Genomic DNA, 22,041 nt, shown 5'->3' on the forward strand with positions numbered 1-22,041 from the left:
AGCAGAAGAAAACAAAAGAGTGCCTTGTCATTAAAGGCCCCTGGGCAGCAGAACAATCTTTATCTTTCCAAAAGAAGGGGTGGAAGTCCTAGCAAGGACTGGAAGAAGCATTAAAAAAACATCACATGACACATCAAGTCAGCCTAAACTCAATGGCAAGTTCTCAAAAAGTCTTAAATATGTAAGGAGTCAAAGTTCCTTTACCTTTTCCTGAATTGCTCTCTGTAGATTGTGATAACCTCTTGACACGTTTCTTTCCCCTCCGTGCCTCATAAATGGCATTGATTTTCAACACAAGCTGCTCATCAAAAACACAAACAAAAAAAAAACAAACAAAAAGTTATTTTCCTCCCCAGGCAAGAAAGAATGTTAGAATTTCAGGAAAAGTGTTTCACTTCCCAGTCCCGGCTGTACTGTAACACTTCACTGGATGCCCCAGAATCAGTGGTTATCAGCATCTGCCTTGCACAGTAACCTACAGAGTAACTCAAAAATCATACGTGCAAATATGGATACAGATCTGGCAACCAGGAAACAAAAGGGATAAACAAACATGTCCCTTTTTCCCCAGCATGAAAACTATGGGTTCAGGAAAAAAATCACCACACGTAGATGCTGGTAGTCTCTGCTTATCCTGCAAAGACTATGACACACAACTTTGTTTTTATAACTGTGCTTTTGGAATATTCAAAAGAAGGCCTGCTGCCAAGCCTCATTTAGCTTGAATACAATTCCTGACAGTTCTGAAACAAAATCAGATTGAAACAGAGTCATGCTGTACCCAAAGACAAACTAGGAGATGTCACTCCAGAAAATGCCCTTCATCACAATCAAATGCCAGATTTTCACATATCTCATGATTTGGCAAGATGAAAAAATATATTCTTCAAAACTTGCAGAGATGTTTGTACACCTTCCCCTTCAGGCAGAAAGGAAATTAAACACAAGTCAAATCAACTGCAAGGACAATGGCTGTAATGCAAGGATATCACACTGGAAACTGAAGAAAACTCTTTCATACTTGCATTCCAGCTTGAAGAAACTAGCAAAAGAGAGAAAGACCAAGATTTACCTTGGGAATCTTCCTTCTCCTCTTGCCATTCTGAGGATCTCCCAAAGAGAAGAAGGTGTCATCTGGACTGCTGGGAGTTGAAGGAGGGCTGATTTTGGATGGTGACCCGGTTCCATCACGGCTCAGTTTCCTTATGTCTGGCAGTTTGAAACTCCGCCGCTCTGAGTTTTGTCTAAAAAAAGTGGGCTTGGAAAGCAACTGGAAACAGAAGAAGGAATGACTGAACACAGCACTTCATGTACCTTTGCTTCATTGCTAACAATGTCACAGTAGTAAATCCGGCGGGGAGTCCACACCATTGCCAGAACTGCCTAACTTCTGAGAATGCTCAGAGATTCCTGCACACACAAGGAATTCGTCCAGCTGCTAGGCTAGGCCATGACTATCTGGACAGCAATTTAATCATCCCATGTTCATTCCAGAACATAACACAGTCTCAGAACCTGGTCAAGAAACCTTACTCTAGTGTGCAATCCAGAGGCTGGTACACAACAGGACAGCCACAAGCGTATGGGCTAAGGAGCAGATGGTCAGGAGGAAGAGAGGAGTAGCGAGGCTAGATGAAAAGCATGGCCAGTGTGGCTGAATATTCTGTCTCTGTCAGGATGGAGAATTAAATATTTCAGGATGATGCAAGAAAAGTCCTGATGGACAATTAGGGAAATTGGTTTCCCCCTAATCCCAGCAGCAAGTTCAGTGGGAGCGTAGCAGTAGATATTCCAGTACCATACTGAAGTTTAAAGTCCCTGACCAAAAACAGCATAGAAAAGCAGAAAGCTCAGCTCCAGACAAAGGAGGACAAACTAATTCTCACGAGAAATAATGCTCAGTAAGAACCTTTTTTTGTCTTCTAATTTCCCAGTGGTTATGGTAAGTTTAAGTCATGCTTTTTTCAGGCACTGCATACATCAAAGGTTACCCCAACATGGAACTGGGAAGTGAAGGTGAGAGGTATCTAAGCTTATTCTCATCAAGTCAGTCCAGCACTATCTGAGGTAGCATAATGGTCTGTCTATTTCAACAAATATACTCAGCAGACTTACTAGCCAGACTGACACATTCATTCAGGCTAGCTCAGGTGTCTCTGAATGGTTTGCAGAACACTCACAAAAAGGCATACCACCCACAGAGAAGTCACACATGAAAATGACTCTTGGAAGAATCTTTGCACTGAGCAATCTCATCCTGCACTAGTGATATAAACCACTACTGAAATCTGTCCAGACTCCATCCTGGGCACGCTCTCCAGTGTGATTCATACTGCAGTTGCAAGCCAGATCATTGCCAAGAGAGCAGCAATACTTCTGCTCTGACTGATGCAAATCACAGCTTTGGGATGTCAAAGCATCATAGTGCAACATAATTACTTCCATTCAGTTCTTCAGTAACTGTCCTGCTGGGAAACATATTTAGGGTGAAAGACATTCCTGAGTAACACTGCAGCACCACTTACACAGTATGGGTGGGAAATAGGTACACAAGCGATTGCAAAGCTGTCTGACAGAAAATAACTTCATTCCAACACTCCTGTACAGACTCATGTTGCTCTAGACCTAACTAGTACAACGAGAATGGATTCATAACTGCAGGACAATTTTCATTTGGAAGCATTAAGTTATCAAGGAAAACTTCAGTTGCTGGTTAAGCTGGTTGGAAAAGAGGAGCACATCCAGAAATACTGCACTGACTTCTCAAAATGTTGGCTAACAAATAGCCAACAAATAGCCAATAATAGCTGCAACTTGGAGAGCACGGGAAAAACCTTCAGTCGGGGCTGAAGGGTTATACCCCTACTAGCTGCAATGTACCCAGTTGTTGCCAACATTATTTCTGCCATCAGGCTGCCCCTTCTGTTCCAGGCTTGGACAATCTAAATAGGGAACAGGAAGCACTCAATCCAGCTGAGGACTGGCCTCGAAGAGTTCTGGGCATGATGTGCAGACTCATACTTTGCCTCTCCATTTGGTTTCACTGTCAAGGAGAAAAGTGGCATCTGTCTGTAAGCTGTGCTGCTAGCAGGGACATCCTTTTAGGATGGGCTCCCTAAGCCCAGGACTAGTATTGCATTGGTTACCAGCAACCCATCCCATCAAGCAGAGATCAGAAGTGGCATCCCAAAGGAAAGGTCTGCAGAGGTATCTTGGCATCAGCATGAACAGACTCATACTGTCCACAGACACAGAGCCAAGACAACCACAGGGCTTGATTACCCAAGCACTAAAACACACTCTGTGAAGGAGGGAAGGAGGAGCTTTCCTGTACTAGATTCTTCTCTCACTGTTTAGTATCTGGAACAAATTTAGTACTGAACTTTCGTCCCAGTACAGGTATAAGGCAAAGACACAGCAGATCATTTTCACTCCCATCCCTGCCAATGTAGCCCTTCTGCCAGTGAGGTACAACACTCACTAGAAAATGTATTGGGATTTTTCTATGGATTCAGAGATAATTCCCAAATCCAAACAACCTCATGATATGAACATGCCCATTTCTGGATTCCCATTTTGTATCTGTTGCTCCTGAACTCATTTGTCCTGAGGAAAGCAGAGATCTTAGTTCACTGTCACTCTGAATTCATTAACAATCTGGAGACAGGTTCCCAGAGGCGAGGGGCTGAAGTCACAAGCTGTCACTGCTGTACTCTTTGCATACACAAACTGTTGCTCTTTTCTAGCTTCACAGTTGCAAAATTGCTCAGAGGACAGTGACACAGAAAAAAATTTCTGGGGACACACCTTTGTATACAAATTGGATTGAGAAGAGGATTTCTTCCCATCCTTTTATTACATCAGTCTTGGATTGCAGCTGTATAAAATTCCAGTGTAACAACAAATAATTCAGTCCTTTTCAGGCCAATTGCTCCTTAGTGCATGGCAGATGCAAAGTACCAGGGGAAGGAGCCCAGGTGTGAAAAAAAATGAAAGCCAAAAAAACACTTGTGTGAAGGAATGTTGTTTCTGCTTTGCTAAAGGGCAACACATCCTTTTCTATTACATCATACTCTTATCAGTGGTAAAGACAAAAAGGCAGCAAATCCTACTATAAAAGTCAGAGGCAAGACTCCACCATTCTACACAGAAACAAGATTTCACCCAAAGACCTCTGGAGCAAGAGAGGTGGCCACCTGAAACAAAGTACCTTAGTGGGAGTCCCAGGTACTGAAGAAGTGGGGGATGCTGGGAAGGTCAGGACACATTTCTTCCCCAAACAGCGGCTGTTGGTCTCAATGTCTTCATAAGGGTTTTCCTTAGATGGTGGATCTGCAGTAAAAAGCCACAAACAAGAGATTGTAAGTGCAGAAAATCCTTGAGGTTTGCCATAAAAATCTGTTTGGGGATCTGCTGGACTTCTCTCACCTCCCACATCAGACATAAAGACCTGTTCTCAAGCATTCCTGCCATTGCTTCATTCTCTCCACAGCCCCAGAAGTCCAGCTGCTCACTGGACAGTGTCCAAACCCTGACACTGTTGTATTCAGCCACAGGAACATATCACAGAAACTACAGATGGAAAAGATGCAGCAAGTCCTCGAGTTCATTTCCTTCTCTTCAGAGGAGCTGTGAGTTTCTCATGCACAGCGGTCCATAATTATAGTTCCATCTTTCCAGTCTTCTGCTTAAAATTATTTCTGAATGAAGCTGTCAGCCAAAAGCTAGCGTAAGAGACCCCTTTCCATTTCAACCCCACATTTAGAGAGACCTCTAGTCATCATTTAAGTGGAGCCAGCACTGCTCTTGGGCTGACTGCCGCAGCATGGATGACTGGCACACAATACAGGCTTTTGAACACATTTGCCATTCATGAATGCCTCAGTTCCCACAAACCCCACTTTAGAAAGAGGAAAGGATTCACCTAATCCAGGCCATCCAAAGCCAGGATGCTCTCTCTAAAAAGAGAGAAAAAGAAAAGGAGGGAATAAAAAGGCCATCTGAAGTAAGATCTGGTCCATTCTTACATGAGAGCCTCTCAAAAACTTAAGCTTGAATGACCACCCAGAGGTGTCCTGTTCTTGAGGTATGTGACCAGTTTGAGTTTTAAATACCCAAGATTAAATACAATGAACTTTTTACACCCTGATCTTCAGCAGTGTGGAAAACACTAACATAAGCATCTTCAAAGAAAAGTATACCATTCTGAAAAAGCAGGTTGTGGTATCTTCAACTGAGCGTCCTAAAAGAACAATGACAAAGTCTCAGTCCAAGCACCTTCGAGTGCAGGCAACTGGTTATGAGACTTCTCTTTTCACCAGCACCTTTTCATGAATCCCAGTGGACAGCTGGGCAAAGCAACTGCCTTTCTGCTGCATTCATGTAATGCTTGATTGAGAGCTAAGACTGGAGGCCAGAGATACTGCAGGCACCTGGGAGCAAGAGCTGTGGATGGCTCCAGGATCTGTCAATTTGGTGTGCTCTAACCTGATTGCCCTGCCAGGAAGGGAGCGCAACTGAAGTTTTCAGACAAGGACAGAAACCCAAGCCTTTTCAACACTGACTTCTGTCTGCTGCTTCGGGATAATTACACTGCAGTGGTGGGCCTGAATTCACCAAGAAGGAAAAGGTAAATCTGTGTGATGCTGACAAAGTAAGTCTGTGCTAACATTTTTTCTGCATAAATGCTGTGGTCCCTGGAAGTGGTTCCACCTTTTAAATCCAGTGGCACACTTCACAGCTGAGGATGTATTTCAGCAGTCACATATTGGGTGGACTGGAGAAAGAAGAATGAGGTTATGTTCTGCTGCCAACCTCATCCTCAAACTGCTTGCCAACATGTCCAGTTTTACCTCTTTTTGACACACAAACCTTGATATTCATCTGCCCAGTACAGCTTCCAGTATTCCACATAAGCAATGGCAAACAGGTAAAGAGATGCTTATGAAAAGAATCTGTGTAACTTTCTGGAAAGGGCAACAGATCTCCCAGCAGCAGCTGAACCCTGCTGAAAGTCATGCAGATGTCTATGGGATGTGCATGTGTGCTTGCATGCCCCATGGATGCACACAGTTAACAAAGAATCATAGAATCATCTGAGTTGGAAGGGACCTTTAAAGGTCATCTAGTTCAAATGCCCTGCAATAAACAGGAGCACCTACAGCTAGATCAGGGTGCTCAGAGCCCTGTCTAGTCTGACCTTGAGTGTTTCCAAGGATGGGGCATCCACCACCTCTCTGGGCTATCAGCAGTCCCCATTACTTCTCCACTGGTGTGGTTTTCACGTGTTGTTTATATTCTGTGGACTCTGCCCACCCGTGGTCTTGTGAAGAACAAAACTGGCTTTTTTGGAGTTGCCCCGTCCATGTCTTTTCCCAAGCTCCCCTGGGAAGACCAACCAGGATTGCAGGAACCAATTAAAGATCACTGACTTTGGGCAAAGCCTAAATATGCAGCAATAAAACAAACAAAAACAAAACAAAACAAATCATGCCACATTAGCTGACAATTGTCTGTAACTTTGTTTTCTCCTAATCTTTGCAAGTGAAAAGCAGGAGGGGAAAGGAATTTCAGCCTGGTACTGAAGTTCTCTGCAAGCTTGGGGCACATGGGTGTGCTTGTGTTCGGATAGATGGATTTGCATACACAGCCACCCGGTAATGCTATCCTTGTTATTCCAGCTGACAAGGTGACAGCTACATAGTGATTTCTGAGACCTCCCATCACGCCCTAAAACACACACATGAAAAAAATACCAGCTGTTCAGACATCCCCTGGATCTTTGGCCCTCAAATAGAGGGAAGATAAAGACAAATGGCTACTTAGCTTCACAAAAGAGCTTTCCATTTGGCATCACCCTTTCTGCAAACAGTCCCAAAGGAACAGCATTCCTTTCAGAGATCCTTCTAATCAAATACGATGAGATTTTATTAGTATCAAAATAATAACGCTCTGATTGCTCCTGCAAAAGTGCAGCTGCCTCCCCTGCTGAACAGCACAGACCACCTCTGTAGGTAACAGCTGCATGGTCAGAGCTGATGTAGCTACTCTATTCCTACACAGCTAAACTCAGCCAAGAGCCTTACACAACCCAGCCTACAGCTACAAAAACTTACTAAGGCTTTTTCAAGAGGGGTGCTTCTATTCTATGTTCTGTGTTCAGAGACCTACCATGCTGTTCATCAGTGACGAACTCACAACAAAGCACAAACCAGAGGTGTGAGAGCTTGTCCACAGGATGCAAAGAAGACAAGAGGACAGACACCAGCAAAAACTAAAAGCTGGTCCCCACATGCCTCAGGTTCATCTTTGAAGCCGATGAATTCTGAAATATTTGGTACGTTTTTCTTATAACTACGCCATTAAATTGTGTAAACTATGATCTGCGTAAATCTGTTTTGCATGTGGATAACAAACAAACTTCAATCAGCACCACCAACGCGGGGCTGTTGACCACAAGTCCTCTGTGTTTTTCAGTGCTCGCAGTCAAATCCCTCCCTGGCCAAAGCTCCTACCCAGTATGTCTTCATAGACGTTCTCCTCTGATAAAGTGCGTGTGAGGGCCAGCTTGGTCTGCGCGTACCAATCCACCCTTCCATTCTCTGATGACGACTGCAGCAAGTCTTCAAACTCGTACGACTTCCTGCACGTTGATGGGAGAGGAAAGGAACAGAGAGTGATGCAGCTTTTACAGCCAAATGAAAGCATTTTGTAATTCACTCACAACACTACACAGAACCTTAGGCCGTGACAGGTCCCATTTAGGGCACAGGAGTTTCCACCCTCACCAGTCATAAGGGCCTCCCAAAATCAGGTCTCTCAGCACTACAGGATAGCAGCACTCAACTGTTGGGTGCTAAAAAGGATAAAAACTAACGAGTCCTTCACTGATGAACCTGGAGAGTTTCAGTTTCCTTCCGGCACCCAAAACAGGAATTGTGATGTGACATTTCATGCAGCTGTGTTTTCTATTCTCCTTGCCTCAAAAATGTGCTACAATCACAAGGGTAGAGATAAAAGACAAGAAAGCGTTCCAGGAAAATACATACACAGTAGATTCAGTTAGAAGAGTAAGTTTACTATTAACAGTGAAAATGTTGTGGAAGAGTCTAGAGATTATCATCCCAGGGCTGCTTCCAGATCAGCTGTATTAATTTTACAATCACAGTTTTTGCTAAAAACAAAACAAAACACACAAAAATAACACAACCCCCTCAATCTTGGGCTCGAAGGCTAAGCAACGTAATGCAGTGACCTTAAAGCCCAATCTACCATGACATATCTCTTCACAATTACCCCATGAAGTTATGCTGACTGCTCAAAGTTCTCAGAGATACCGCAGAATCACAGAATCCTTAGAGTTGGAAGGGATTTTAAATGCCATCTAGTCCAACTTCTCTGCAATGAACAGGGACACAACTAGATCAGGTTGCTCAGAGCCCCTCCAGCCTGACCTTGAGTGTCTCCAAGGACAGAGCTTCCACCACCTCTCTAGACAACCTGTTCTAGTGCTTCACAACCCTAATTGTGAAAACTTCTTCCTTAAATGCAATCTAAACCTCCCTTTTTAATTTGAGACCTTTTCTCCTTGCCTCAACACAGAAGCTCCTGATAAAGACTCTGTCTCCTTCTTTCCTGTAGCTCCCCTTCAGATACTGAAAGTCCACTCTCCAGTGTCCCTGGAGCCTTCTCTTCTCTCCACGCTGAACTCCAGCTCTCTCAGCCTGTCCTTGTAGGAGAGGTGTTCCATTCCCTGGACCATTTTTGTGGCCTTCCTCTGGATGCACTCCACAGATCTATGTCTCTCCTATACAGAAGACTCCAAACCTGGACACAGCAATCTCACCAGTGCAGAGAAAAGGGACAGGATCACCTCCCTCACCCTGCTAGCCACACTGCTTTTGATGCAGCCCAGGATATGGCTGGTATTTTTGGTCTGCAAGGGCACGTTGCTGGCTCATGTCCAGCTCGCCTCCCACCAGTATCCCCAAGTCCTTTTTGGCAGGGCTGTGCTCCATCTTTACGTAACTTAGTGCAGATCATGGCAAGCAAGGCTCTCATTTACTGGGGATTACGTGTGACCAAGGAAGATGCAGCTCTTCCAATGAGATACAGGAAGTGGGGGGGGGTACTCCACCATTAAGACCAACACCTTTGTGAAACACAGCCCAATTACCTGTGGTCAGCGTTGTTCTTGTGCTTCCCGCTCCAAAGCCTCCTGCTGACAGCTGATGGAGGAGGAGAGGAGGGGAGAGGAGGGGGAGGAATGGATGGCAGAGGAGGCAAGTTTCTTTTATTCCTAGCTGCTGGCACCCAGTCCTCTTCCCCCTCATGTTTGAAAGTCCGCCGGGGCTTTGGCAGTGGGTTGATGAAAGGTTTCTTCTCTGGCACCCCTGGTTCTGTGTACACATTTTCTGTAGTGCAGTCCTTGGATTTCACATGAGAAGTTCTTACCTCTTCTAGAGTCCCAAAAATTGGCTCGCTGATTTCAGAGTCCAAACGAAGAAGCCTTTTGTTGAGCTCAGTCCCACATATGCTCTCATGGCCCTCTGAAGCAGCGTGTCCTTGTGCTGCCTTCTCCTGCAAGCACTGTGGGGAGTAATAAGTACCAGGCAACTGTGGCTGCAGCTCTGCTGAGCCATCCTTCAAAGCCTGCTCCAGCTTCTTGACCTGACTAAGCACTGAAAGATTCTCCTTCTGGACCTCCCACTTCCCACCTTTCACTTCTTTGCACTTTCCAAGGCTGGACTGCACTTCCTCATCCTTCTCTGTTTCCCCTTTCCGCTGTGCTCCTTGTCCCATGCCTTTCGGAGTTCCTGCCTTCCGCTCATTCTCTTTGCCTGCCCCTTTGCACTCCAGCTCCCAGTTCGTAAGTCTCTTGGTCTCCACTTTCCGAGACGTCAGTGCTTCTCCACTTGTCTTCTCAACTACACATGGTATCTTGTGCTCCTCTTTAGTTCCTTGCTCCTCCTCTCGACGAGGAGCAGACTGCATTTCCTTTTTCCCTTCCCACTCTGAAATTTTGTCCTTGATGCTGAAGGACTTATTCCTCAAGCCAATTTTTCCAGGGGTCCGTGTACTCTGAGTACCTCCTATTTGTTTCCTGACAATTCTACTGTTTTCTTTAACGTTCAGATCCACAGATGGGTCACTGATGATCATTTTGGGACTCAGCATGTTCTGCTGAAAGCAGTCTAGCCTTGGATCGAGCATCAAGTTCTCCAAGGCTCCCAGAGGGTTCTTCACCACGCAAGAAACTGGTTCAGCTTCAGGTGTTACACTCAGGGTGACAGAGGCACCTTCAGAACACCTCTCACTTGAAGATCCACACAGAAGTCTTCCTAATTCCTTCACAGCCGCTGTACTGTTTTTATCTGCAAGTTTGATCCTATACACCAAAGACAAAAAGAGAAGAGACGTTCACTGCCATTGTTCACCCTTTTAGTCAGCCCATCAGCTCCACAAATTCTACTTACAAATCTGGTAACAGGACAGGATGCTCACACTGAGTCCCTGAGAAACAGACTTGTGGGAGAGAATGCCAAGGAAATGGTCTTAACCAAAACACAATGTTCCTCTCATTATGACTAGTGAAACGAAATCTTTCTCTGTGGCAGACGTAGGTGGCAGATAGTAATTTCTGTACAACAGACATGTTGATACCAATGAGAGGTTCAACAGAATTTTGTGTTTAGAAGTGCAGCAGTTTTGTACAGCTTCAAGGCATTAAGCAGGTCCACTGCAAATAAATACAAAATTGATCCTTAACAAAAAACAGCAAAATCACTGCTGTTAGAGCAGACAACGTGTGGCACAGACAACACTCCTCTAGATCCACCTCAGAGGGTCTGTCTGGATTCATTCAAGTATTCCCAAGTGCACATTAAAGTACAAGCCATGCACCTCTATTACTACATTTCTACATCTCTACCATCCCAGGCTACATGTGGGGTTGGGCTCCCACACACCCAGGCACACTCCCTCAGCACAGAGGGTGTGATATAGCACCCAAGCACTAGGCTCAGCATTCTCAGAGCAAGGGATTCAACATTTTCATTTGTTTGAGTACAAACCACATCAAAAAGTCCCTAATATCTTTAGTCTGGGGGACCTCCAAGTGCTTTTTTTTTTCTTTTCAATACTGTGTTATTATATCAACACAGTAAAGTTCCAGCTGGACAGACAAATAGTTACTCCAACACAAAATACTTCTGAACCGAAGTACTTTCCAGTGCTTAGCAATGCTGGGGCTTGGAAAGTAATACCAGCACAACACAAGGTAGAGATGCAAGCCCTTATCATGAGTCCCATTTAACCACAGCATTAACACTGAGATTCAACTCTGTAAACTGCTGTCAACCTAAATGTATCAATGTGCCTCTTCCAGAGTTTAAGCACTCTGGTAAGAACATCCGCTTGGATACCCTGAGTGCTGGCAGGCCTTGTGCTTTGTCCTGGAGCTAAGCAATGCTGGCAGCCATTGCAGGCTCAGTTGTAGTGCAAACTGAGTCTGGGATGGGTTTCTGAGCAGGAGGACCTGAGCCAGATGCTGTTCTTCCTTAGCCTCGCAGATATTTAACTCATGGCTGTCTCAGTGACAACTTCATGCTTGGGGCAAGAACTGGCACTGTGAACATTATGGACCTTTCCCTGGGAGCAAGGCTTGGCAGTGACAGTGTGGCTGGACTGTGCACTAAAAACCAGGGGTGGACACCAGAAAAAGCCTGTTAGGGGTAGTGACAGTAAGGCTTGTCTGAGGAGTCTCCGTGATGAAGATTTCAAGTGCAGCTGGGGTATCATCAACACAATGGTTCTGCCCTGGGGCAGAGCTCTTTTAGCACGGTGCCGCTAGGACATTATCACTGACAGGATGCTAAAAACATAATGTGGCAACCTTGAGATGGCAATGAAACCACCTGAGGCACACAGGGGTGTGATCTAACATGTGAATGGAGAAGGGTAGTGTTAAGCTGAAAAAATATTTTCTTCTTTTGGTTTTCTTTCTATTGGGTACAACAAATGAAAGCAAAGCAGCCCAGCACTGAAACCTGGAAAGCTCCCACCTCTCAGCAGACTTGCAGACACTGCTCTCAGACCTGCTGCTCACATCGGCCACCTTGCTAGCTGTCATCATGTCAGCACACAGATGGGCAGCAGTTCACCTGCAGACAGACACAAGGAAGAGCTGTCATTCTGTGCTCAGCTCTCCCCTCCTGCTGCAAACAAACACACGCACATACATCTCTTCCTGAAGTCCAGGAGAACTAACAGGGGCAAAATATGACAGCTCCCAGAGGACATCCTCAGTTTCACCATCTGCAAAATGGGAAGAAGGGTGACAGCACCACCCCTTAGAAGCCCAGGGAAGAGCTAACAGGTTTTGATAACAAGAACAATCTTTGATTCAGTATCAAGTGCAGTACCGTGATTTGAATACGCAGCATGCTTTGTGAATGCTTTTATTATTGCCAAAGTCTCAGAGGATTTAGGCTTTTTCTACTCACAGAACAAGAAAACAAAAATGATTTTAGTAAGAACTGTGCTAAGGCCACATGACGTAAGCTCTTCCAGTTGTCACAACAACCCCTTCAACATTTTATGACCAAGAGACAACGCACTGAAGCACGTAGTTATGTTGCAGTGTGCCCTCCGGTGGGCCGTGACAGTCTGTTGGTCCCCTCTCTACCTCTCAAGGCAGGAAGGCGCTCGCCATCTCAGATATCATGCTTGGAAAATCTGTGGCTTCCCCAGTCTATCGACTCACCTGCTCTGCCTGATGCTACCCTGCCATGCCCAGCATCCGGCAGTAAGACTGAGCGTCTCAGGAAGTTTAGTCAGTTCTTGTAGCTTTTAAAAAAAGCATACCAACAACAATGAAGAACAAAAGAATCCCTCATTTCCACTGCTCGAGTATTTTGGGCAGAGAGAAAGAAAGAAAAAAATCAGTCTTGTTTGTTCCCAGTTTTCTCTCCCTCCCTTTATCCCACACTGGCAGTGTTCCTAAGATGAGGAGTGAACTCTGGGTCAACTCAGTGTGTACACATTCAGGGCAGCTCATGGCTAACCATTTAGCAGACTCTCTTTCCCCAGACAATAAACCCCTTGGCTTCTCTTCCTCATTAGGAACTGGAACAAACACCCATTTCACTTCTAGACACAGAGCGGCCTTGCAAAATAGTCAAGAAAATTTACCAGCCCGAGAAACAAAATCTATTCATGCATCCATTAACTGTTATGCATTGCGAATAATGGAAAACTAATGATCGCCCGTGTCTCCGTCCAAAGGATGACTCACCCAGGCAACCAGAGCAGATTCCTGCAAAGCAGCAACTGAGGCTGCATAGCACTTGGCTTACAGCTTCCTTACAGTGCCCTGGTGCTACACCACTGGCTCACTGATCAATATGCCCAGGCACTGCCATTAGCAGTAAGAAACCTCCCAGCAGCAGGCAGCGAACGTACAGCCCCTCTCCAAGTTTTGCCTCAGAGATGACCTAGTTCCAATCCCCCTGCTGCAGGCAGGATTGCCAGTTGCTACAACAAGCACTAGATCAGGCCGCCCAGGGCCCCATCCAGCCTGGCCTTCAACGCCTCCTGAGACTGAGGCCAGGAGTCTCCTAAGCAACGAGGGATCAGATGCTGCAATATGAACACAACCACTAGGTGTACATATCCAAACACCTTGGAAGATGTGGAAGAAAAAAAAAAAATCAACTCTGGAACAAAAGAGCAGAAATGAGGTACCTCCTGATTAGCTCAAAGGTCAGATAATTAGCATGAGGACACTCCCAAGGCCAAATGAGATGCAGAGCGGATGGGGCTGAGACTTTAGTTAATAAGGCTACCAGAACCAGCTTGCAGACCTGACCCACAGACACTCCCAAAGCCTGAAGGGAGGAAAGTGGGAGAGTAGTGATGGAAAATCACCTTTGATGGGAAATGAAGAGTAGACCTCCTCTCCAGGTTTGGCTCCAATGGCCCCCTGAACTAGCATGGCAGGCCACTGCAAGGGGCAAGGGGAGCTCCTATTTCTCCTGCTTCCCATCTCTCTGCTCAGATTGATCACGCAGGCAGAGCTGAGTTCAGGTTGCATATGACCCAAGGAGAACTGACATACACCAAGCAGGTCCCCCTTGGCCCACAGCTACTTTCTGCATGAACCACATGCAAACTTTCTGCCATGCAATCCAAAAGCACAGACCCACGGCAGCAACAGCCCAGAGCCATGTGTCTGGCATGTAGATCCCGCAGCAGCCAGGCCATAGAAGGGGAGAGAAGATGCCAAGATCCATTTGGAGAGTTCCATCACTGCAATTAGTTTGGTAATCCTCATTGTTTGGGGGAACAAAGCCATCATCAGATAGCGTCTCAAAATTAAACCGGGGAAGGAAGGGCAGGGGAGGAAGGAGGGAGCTCCCAAACCTGCTGGCGGGCTCTGGGAAGGATGTGAAGCTCCCAGCAGAAGCTTCTCCGCACAGCCGGCCTCATGTTTCCCATGGCCATGTGATAGGGCTTCCTGCCACTGAGCAGAGCAAGACCTACCCCGACCTCTCTCTTCCAAACAGAGTTCCTGCCTGCTTTGTGTTTGCAAAGAGGCGTTTGTTTACTGATCTATCATTGGCATGCAGGAAGCAGCCTTGAAATGAGCTGTAATCATCTGTCTCCAGCAAGAGCTGTTAGGCTTTCTGCTAATTTAAGTTTTCCTCCCCCCCCCCTCCGCCTCCCAGATGCCTTCTTCCCCACTTCCAATCAAAAGGCAGTAAGGAGTGTGCTCATCTGGTGCAGAGCGCTGGACACCATAATTCCAAAGCAACTGGGGAAGAAAAGGAAGCACTGACAGCGGACATGTTCCTATCCTCAAAGGGCAGAGGGGTCTTCCACTGGGATATGAGCTAAACTTCCTAGGAAGCACCCAATACCCTGCAGTTTGCCTCACCAGAAATGTATGCAGCCTGCACGTGGGTTACACACGTGGTCTTGTCTCCAATAAGGTCAGGCAATGGTCATGGTGAGCTTTCTAGGCCTCCCTATTTTGCTGTTACCTTTATAGGGAAAGAAACAAGCGTACTTCAGCAGGGCTTGTGGTTTGGGGATGGGTATCACCCTTGCAATATGCTGCAGGCCACATCTCAAGATCTCCTTTGCTCCAATTATACCACACCTCACACAGAAACAGGATCCGAGCCTGTAGCTGGGATCGCAGCCACCACGGTGGTGCATGCAAACAATGAGGCTTCACATCCCCACCAGCGACCCGCAGCTGTCAAATGCTCATCCAAGAGGAATAAAGCCATGCTGCGTTTAAAGCCCACGCACATTTTCTTCCCCTTGGTGCTCACTGAAATATCCTCTCCAGTTACTTTTGTGACTTCTGTGTTCGAGCCAGTGAACTGCAGCAGCCAGACACAGACTGCAAGCAACGCTCCCAACCCAGTGCTCTGCAGAACAAAGGATGCAACATACATGGAGGAACAATGTGACAACAATATACAACGTACATATGTAAAGAACAGGAAGGATGCCAAGAAGACAAAACACTAACAGGAAAATCGTGAGTAAGGCTACGGCACAAGTTAAAGCCTTGCACGCTCCCTCCCCCAGCTCTTACTCTGTTTGGAGCCTGTTTCCCTTTGGGGGAAGAGGCAAACTTGGAAACGCGCTCTTGTGCACGAACGCACACACGGGGCAACTGAGTGTACCCTAAGTGTGGTGCCAGCACCAAGCAGCATCTCCAGGCTGTGCGCGGAGCCATGTGAAGTCCCCAGAAGCCGCTCGCCCTATGCAGAGGACTGAAGGCACTAACAGCAGGATTGCTGGTTCATCATACTCACAATAGGATCCTAACTGTGGGTTGCCAGGCTCAAGCCATTTATTTAAAAAAAAAAAAAAGAAAAGCAAAAGAGAAAAAGTTGGATAAAGTTATGTAAACATAAACATGAAGGCCAAATGACTGAGAAGTGATATACTCCTACAGTACATTTTAGAGGACATTTCAGAGCTGGATCCCACATAGTTTCCTATCCCTCTTGCCTCACTCTGTCCTAACTGTTCCCTTTGATCTATGATAACTTACCACAGTGCTTGCAAGGGAGTCAGGAGAATCCCATGTGTATAAAACTAGCTATTTTCAAAATCCCCAAAGGAATGGTAGTACCACAGCCCCTCTGGTGCAGCACCCCCATGTCAGAGGGCCAGTGCTGCAGTTCAAGGAATGCAGAAGCTGGCAGGGTTGGCATTCAGACTGTGCACAGAAAAGCAGTGTTATGGTATGTCCTTAATTTTATCATGCAATTCTACTGATTTTCTTCCCTCTCTAAGCCCACAAAACAATCTCCGCCTGCTTATACTGTCACTGACCTGGTTCAGTAGATTGCTATGCTGAAAAGAACTGCCCTACTTCTCCTTCATCCTGTACCCCTGCTCCTCCTTTGGCTGCCAGCAATGTGGTCTCACCCTTGTCCGTTGCCACTGACTAAATATGTCCCTCATATTCCTTCCATCACACTCGTCCTGCTTCCTTTGTACAAGCCCTGATGCTTGTAAAGCCCTTGCTGGGCTAGTACAACTCACTGAACTAGCAAAAAATGAAAGGTTCCCTGCTCAGGTAGTGACATCAGTCACTTGTCATGAAAAATCAGACAAGCACTGAAGCACCGTCTGACGTCATGGTGAGCCTTGAGAAGGGCAGGCAAGGAGGTTCTCAGCCACTCTTCCTCATTCCCTGCCAGATAAAGCAAAGAATCCCTGCAGGCACCAGTTCCACCACTGGTTCACCTCTAGAGTGGGCCCCTTCTGTGCCAAGTGAGGCATTTCTTTAGAAGACGAATGATGGCACCTTTATGCCCAAATCATTGCCTTTGACTGAGATCAAGGCTTTTTTTCTTCCTTTCTGATCCAGGCTTCAGCTTTCCTGGATACCAGCAAAATAAGTGGTTTCTACCTCTTTTCCATTATGGTGCCAGAGGGATAATTGATGGCACAGAAAAAAAACAAGTAACTGCCAGTTCTACTCCACCATTTCTGGACTGAGATTTACAGGGAAGTCCTACTAAATCACAGCAATGTATTTTGTACCTCCGGTTAAAAGGCCAACTTTTGGCTCTGAAATGGAGATGCTACGTATCCATTACCATACGACTCCCAGGCTGGGATTTCATTATAGGATCTCAGTTGCTGCTGCACTAGCACAAGGCTCTGCTCTGAAAGGAAGCAATGTGAAAAGCAGTGAAAAGAGGGGAGCAAACACGAGCTAATGTGGGTAATGTTGGTGGGTCACCCCAGGTCTCAAATGCAACCATAGGCTGTCCTTGTTCTGTAATAAAGCATCCTTCTTCTCTAGTAAAGCAGTGGAACCCCTGACAAACTACTCTCATTTCCTACCCACTGTTTCCATCCACCACCCCTTTGCTGAAGATTGTAGGCGATGCTCCACAGCAACATCACAGACATCATAAGTGTCACCTGTCTGTCACAGTGAGCTGGAAGGACGGCACTGGAGATCTTTGCTACCAAAAATTAAAAAAAATCTGCTGAACATATAATCATCAGGGGTGGATAACTTCAAGATCACTAAGTCCAATCATCAACACAACCCATTGAGTCCCATCACTAAGCCATGTCCTTCCATGCCACATGTGCAAACTGAAATCTTCTTCCCACAGAGCCATGGAAATTTGAAGATGATAGAGTGGCAAAGGATGCATTCCTGATACAAACAGCATCCCTCACCTACAGATAGCACTTCTGTTAATAAGCAAAAGATTAATCTTAGCAAAAGAAAGTCCTGATGTATTCTAAATGCAGATAAATTAGTATATTTTCTTCCCTAGCTTCACTCTCTAAAACAGCTGAAACATTTTGCTTGCAGGCTTGAAAGCAATTCAGCCAGAGACAAATACTCAGAAGGGAAACAGCAGATTGAAATGATACAATTGACCTAAAGGCAGAAATTGAAAACAGTCCTACAATATGAATTGTGCTCTATTAAAGGTGGGGCTAGTTGCACCCTCTATTAAGCTTGTCCCACACTTCCCTTTGTCTTATTTTCCCTTTGTTCCTCCCTTTAAATACATAACAAACAGAAGAAAAGCTCAAAAGGGAGTTCAACATCCCTCCAGTTTCCTGCAGACAGCCACACCCTCAGCTGGAAACACAGCACTTCCAGAGGTAGCAGTAGGATGGGACAGAACCATGTCTAGCAGGACAGAAACATTCCCTAATTCATAGATTTAAGTAAGCCTCAGATGTATAAATGGTAAATTATGTTATTTCTTCTGGTGACAAGAATGGTTTCTATTGCTGCTTAGAGACATCTTTACGCCTACAGCAGGTTCCCTACACATGGGAAGGAAGAGATTAATCCAGCATTTAGCACAGGGAGGTGGTGGAGACACTGTCCCTGGAGATGTTCAAGAAACATGTAGGTGTGGCTCTGAAGGACATGGTTAGGGGGCATGGTGGGGATGGGTTGGCAGTTGGACTATATGATCTCAGTGGTCTTTTCCAACTTCATTAATGATTCCATGATTGCCATTCTAGCTCCTAAAATTAATTCTAATTACAATGTGTAGTGGAATGACATGCTCCAAACTCAGCTTTCTGTAACAAAATCATAAACAAACAAACAAAAAAATCCAGATGGAGAAACCAAGACCCTGAGGGATGAAGGCAGGAGTAGAGGATGACTGCTGTGCCAGGTCTTGGCAATACAAATCCACCTCTGTGCACTTCAGATTTCACGTAAGAGCATCCATGAAGAAGGTGGAATCACTTAGCCCATTTCAAAGTGGGATAATCATAGAATCACAGAATTGTCTGAGCTCGAAAGTACCCCTAAAGGCCATCTAGTCCAACTCCCCTACAATGAACAGGGTCACCCATAGCTAGATCAGGATGCTCAGAGTCCCTCCAGCCTGATCTTCAGGGATAGAGCATCCACATGTCTGGGCAACGTGTGCCAGTGCCTCACTATCTTTAATATAATTTGTGTTTTTCTTATATCCAATCTAAATCTCATCTTTTACTTCAAAACCATTTCCACTTGCTCTATCACAACAGACCCTGCTAAACGGTCTGTCCCCTTCCTTCTTACAGCCTCCTTCTAGATACTGAAAGGCCACTATCAGGTCTCCCCAAAGCCTTACCTTCTCCAGGCTGAACATATTTACTTTTGCTTTACATCCTCACAAAAGAAAATTCAATTACATTAAGCCAAGGTTGAATAAGACATTAGTGTGAATCCTGTGTTCCTGATGCAAACACAAGCTTGCTGATGACATCAGTGCAGCCAGCACTCCATACCTGTTTTCTTTGGCTTTGAAATTACCCACATACAAGACAACCACAGTCAATATGGAATAAATCAACAGAAATACGGGCCAGATTTACATAAGCAAACATGTGCCAGCAGAAGAGCTCATCAGCCACAAGGACAAGCAGGATTCCTAACAGGTATGGTAGAAGCATCTCCAACAAAGACCAAACTCTAGTGGCAGAGCACATTTCTACCTCTGTAGCCAACTGGTGTAGCTTCTTTCATTCCTTTGATTGGAATGCCACAAATATTACAAATACACTAGTCTTACTATGACAGTAAATCAATTCCAGTGTAAAAAAAACTGGAAAGACTTTAGAGTTATTGTTAAGCTTGTAAGAAACTCAAACGTTTGACAGCTTAGGAAACAACCTGCCCCTAAAATAGAGCGTTCAGACCATGAACCACACTGGAACTAATTTTTAGTGCAGTGAGATAACCTCTGATATTTTAGCACAAGCGAGATCCAAAGAGGTCCCTTCAAGGAGCAACCCTGCAAAGAGCTTCCTGGCAGGAAGACAAATTGTCTCACATTGGGAAAGGAAATGAGAGCATTAAAATGAAGAACTCACAATTCTTCCAAAATAAGTTATCATTGGGGAAGATAAACCAAGCCTCAGCAAATCTCTCCTTCGGTGGCCTTCACCCTGCAGGATGCTGACTGCTTCCCTTCCCGAGGAGGGTCCAGCACAGTTTCCTACAGCGCCCATCACCCTGGCCTTGGATCACCAGCTGTGTGCTCCAGCAGACCTTCGAGCTTCCCAAACCCGCGACCTGCCCACAGCTTACCTCTGAGCATCACCCTCCCAGCTCAGAGAGCTGCCCGGGGATCGTCTATTCGTTCTGGAGACCCCACTTCCCCTTGCCTCCCTCCTGCATACCTAAGGCATTGCAAACGCAGATCTGCTTACTGCAGATCCCATTTCTTACTGAGACCTTCCAAGCGCAGTACAGCACACACCACCAAACCACTCAGCCTTCCTTGCAGGGCCCAGGCCAGGTGTAGGGTAAGCTGCCAAAGCTGACCCATCACAAGGAGGAAATCTGTACAGCTTTAAAAAAAAAAAAAAAAAAGCAACCCCAAAACAACAACAACAAAACCCCCACCAACCTCTTGCAGTTATTTATTTTTCCAGGAGGAAAGCTGCTCTCTGTGTATGTGTGTGTGTCAGGACAATAGGAAAAAAGACAGTGCAGGGGAACTGCCAGGAAACAGTCAGCCATCTGCCTGCATGGAGAGCAGTTTTTCCTTTTCTTTTGTACCAAAAGGAATGCAGCCCAGAGCCGCCATCCCCATCCGCCTGTGCTAGGGAGGAAATCTGAGCGCCTGTTCCCTGCCAGGGAAAGGAAGCAGGGGGAGTGAGCTGGCCCCAGCCCTGTGCTTACGTGGGTCACTGCGCTCCTGGCCAATAAAAGGGGGAAAAGCCAACCCCAAATCCTGGGGGGAAAAGCTCTTCCTCCTCTGCCCTGCTGCTTTCTGTGTGGCTTGCTGCCCCCATAAGCACTCACTCCTTTCTCACCAATTGCAACAGGAGACACTGCCTAAGCACCTCTGGAAAACCCAGAAGACATCTGTCTGCACCTTCACGCACTGACATACCTTGAGGACTCTTGCACTCAGCCGACACGTCTGTGCAGCTCAATGCCAAGTTCAGCTGGCAGAGCTTGCTGCCGTGGAGATGGCTGAGATAACAGGATATGGTCCTGAAGAAGGCACTCCCAGAAGAATCGTTTGTTCAGACAAGTCCAAAGGGCTCCCTCATGCCCCAGCAGCTCAGCAGAGGGAGAGACTGACCCTGAGATGCACCTGAGCTTGTCCAAGTGGGAGCTGGGCTGCTGTCTGCACGTCCCAAACTCTCTGAGACCCAGGTTCTCAGAGCCCTGCAACGTATTTCTGAACGCATTACCCCCTGTAATGCAAAGCTTGGTGTAGAACAGGGCATGACATGAAACCACATCCTTGGATGCTTCTTTCTCATGATGGAAGAGAGACAATGTGCACAGCTGGAAACAAGACAGATCTGACCTCAGAAAAAGTGTTTTTTTTTCACCAGGAGGATCATAAAGTATGGGAACAGCACTGCAGCCTCCATCTCTGCAGTTTTCCAAAGACCCAACATGAGAAACTTACTCTGAACACAGAGCTGAACCCACTTTAGCAAGGTGGCTGGAACAGAGATCTCCTGCAGTCCCTCCCAGCCTGCACTACCAGATGATCATCTGTCATCAGTGACAGCAAAACAAAGAATTCACTCTCATTTTCTTTGTGAAACATCAAACAAATGAGCAAAAAATTGCAAAACTCTCTCCCTTTTAAAACTCTTCCTACTGATCACCTTTCATAGAATCATAGAGAGGCTTGGGTTGGAAGAGACCTCAAGGAACAACAGGTTCCAACCCTCTTGCCACAGGCAGTCAGTTTTTCCAGTGGATTATTTTTTGCCTTTCATCTTCTAAAAACTCTCCAACTGATCAGCAAGTGGGCAGTAAAAAATGTCTGCTACAGCAAAACATAAAATGATACTATTTCTAACACGTTCACACTGTTCTTCCTCCGTTGTTCAGCAGTGCCTAACTGCAGCAGTTCAGTGAGAGGTATCAGGGAGGCCACCAGGAGGACTGCCTTGGCAAACCCTGATGGATGGTGTACATTTTCACTACGGTATCAGAAAAAGAAAATATTTTCTTCCCAAATTTATTCCACTTTCAGAGAGATCAGGGTTTAAAAA

The 22,041-nt window shown here is 45.8% G+C and overlaps 1 protein-coding gene across 3 annotated transcripts in view; it reads right to left on the minus strand.

Moving 5' to 3' along the window:
* The window catches only part of DENND2A (DENN domain containing 2A), a 55,847-nt gene that overhangs the window by 25,232 nt on the left and 8,574 nt on the right, over positions 1 to 22,041 (minus strand). For 2 of the 3 annotated variants that reach the window (XM_042837773.1, XM_042837772.1), the window contains exons 2-7: positions 12,063 to 12,161; positions 9,176 to 10,387; positions 7,515 to 7,642; positions 4,211 to 4,332; positions 1,073 to 1,270; positions 205 to 298 (exon numbers count right to left, since the gene is read on the minus strand). In XM_042837773.1, the coding sequence (XP_042693707.1) occupies positions 205 to 298; positions 1,073 to 1,270; positions 4,211 to 4,332; positions 7,515 to 7,642; positions 9,176 to 10,387; positions 12,063 to 12,133 (1,825 nt within the window). In that variant the 5' untranslated portion in view covers positions 12,134 to 12,161. The remainder of the gene's footprint in view (positions 1 to 204; positions 299 to 1,072; positions 1,271 to 4,210; positions 4,333 to 7,514; positions 7,643 to 9,175; positions 10,388 to 12,062; positions 12,162 to 22,041) is intronic. The other variant, XM_042837774.1, reaches the window with a different exon arrangement.

The sequence above is a fragment of the Centrocercus urophasianus genome, unplaced genomic scaffold, assembly GCF_019232065.1.
Source record: "Centrocercus urophasianus isolate 14NV4802_14NV808 unplaced genomic scaffold, USGS_Curo_1.0 seq_73, whole genome shotgun sequence".
Classification (NCBI taxonomy): Eukaryota; Metazoa; Chordata; class Aves; order Galliformes; family Phasianidae; genus Centrocercus; species Centrocercus urophasianus.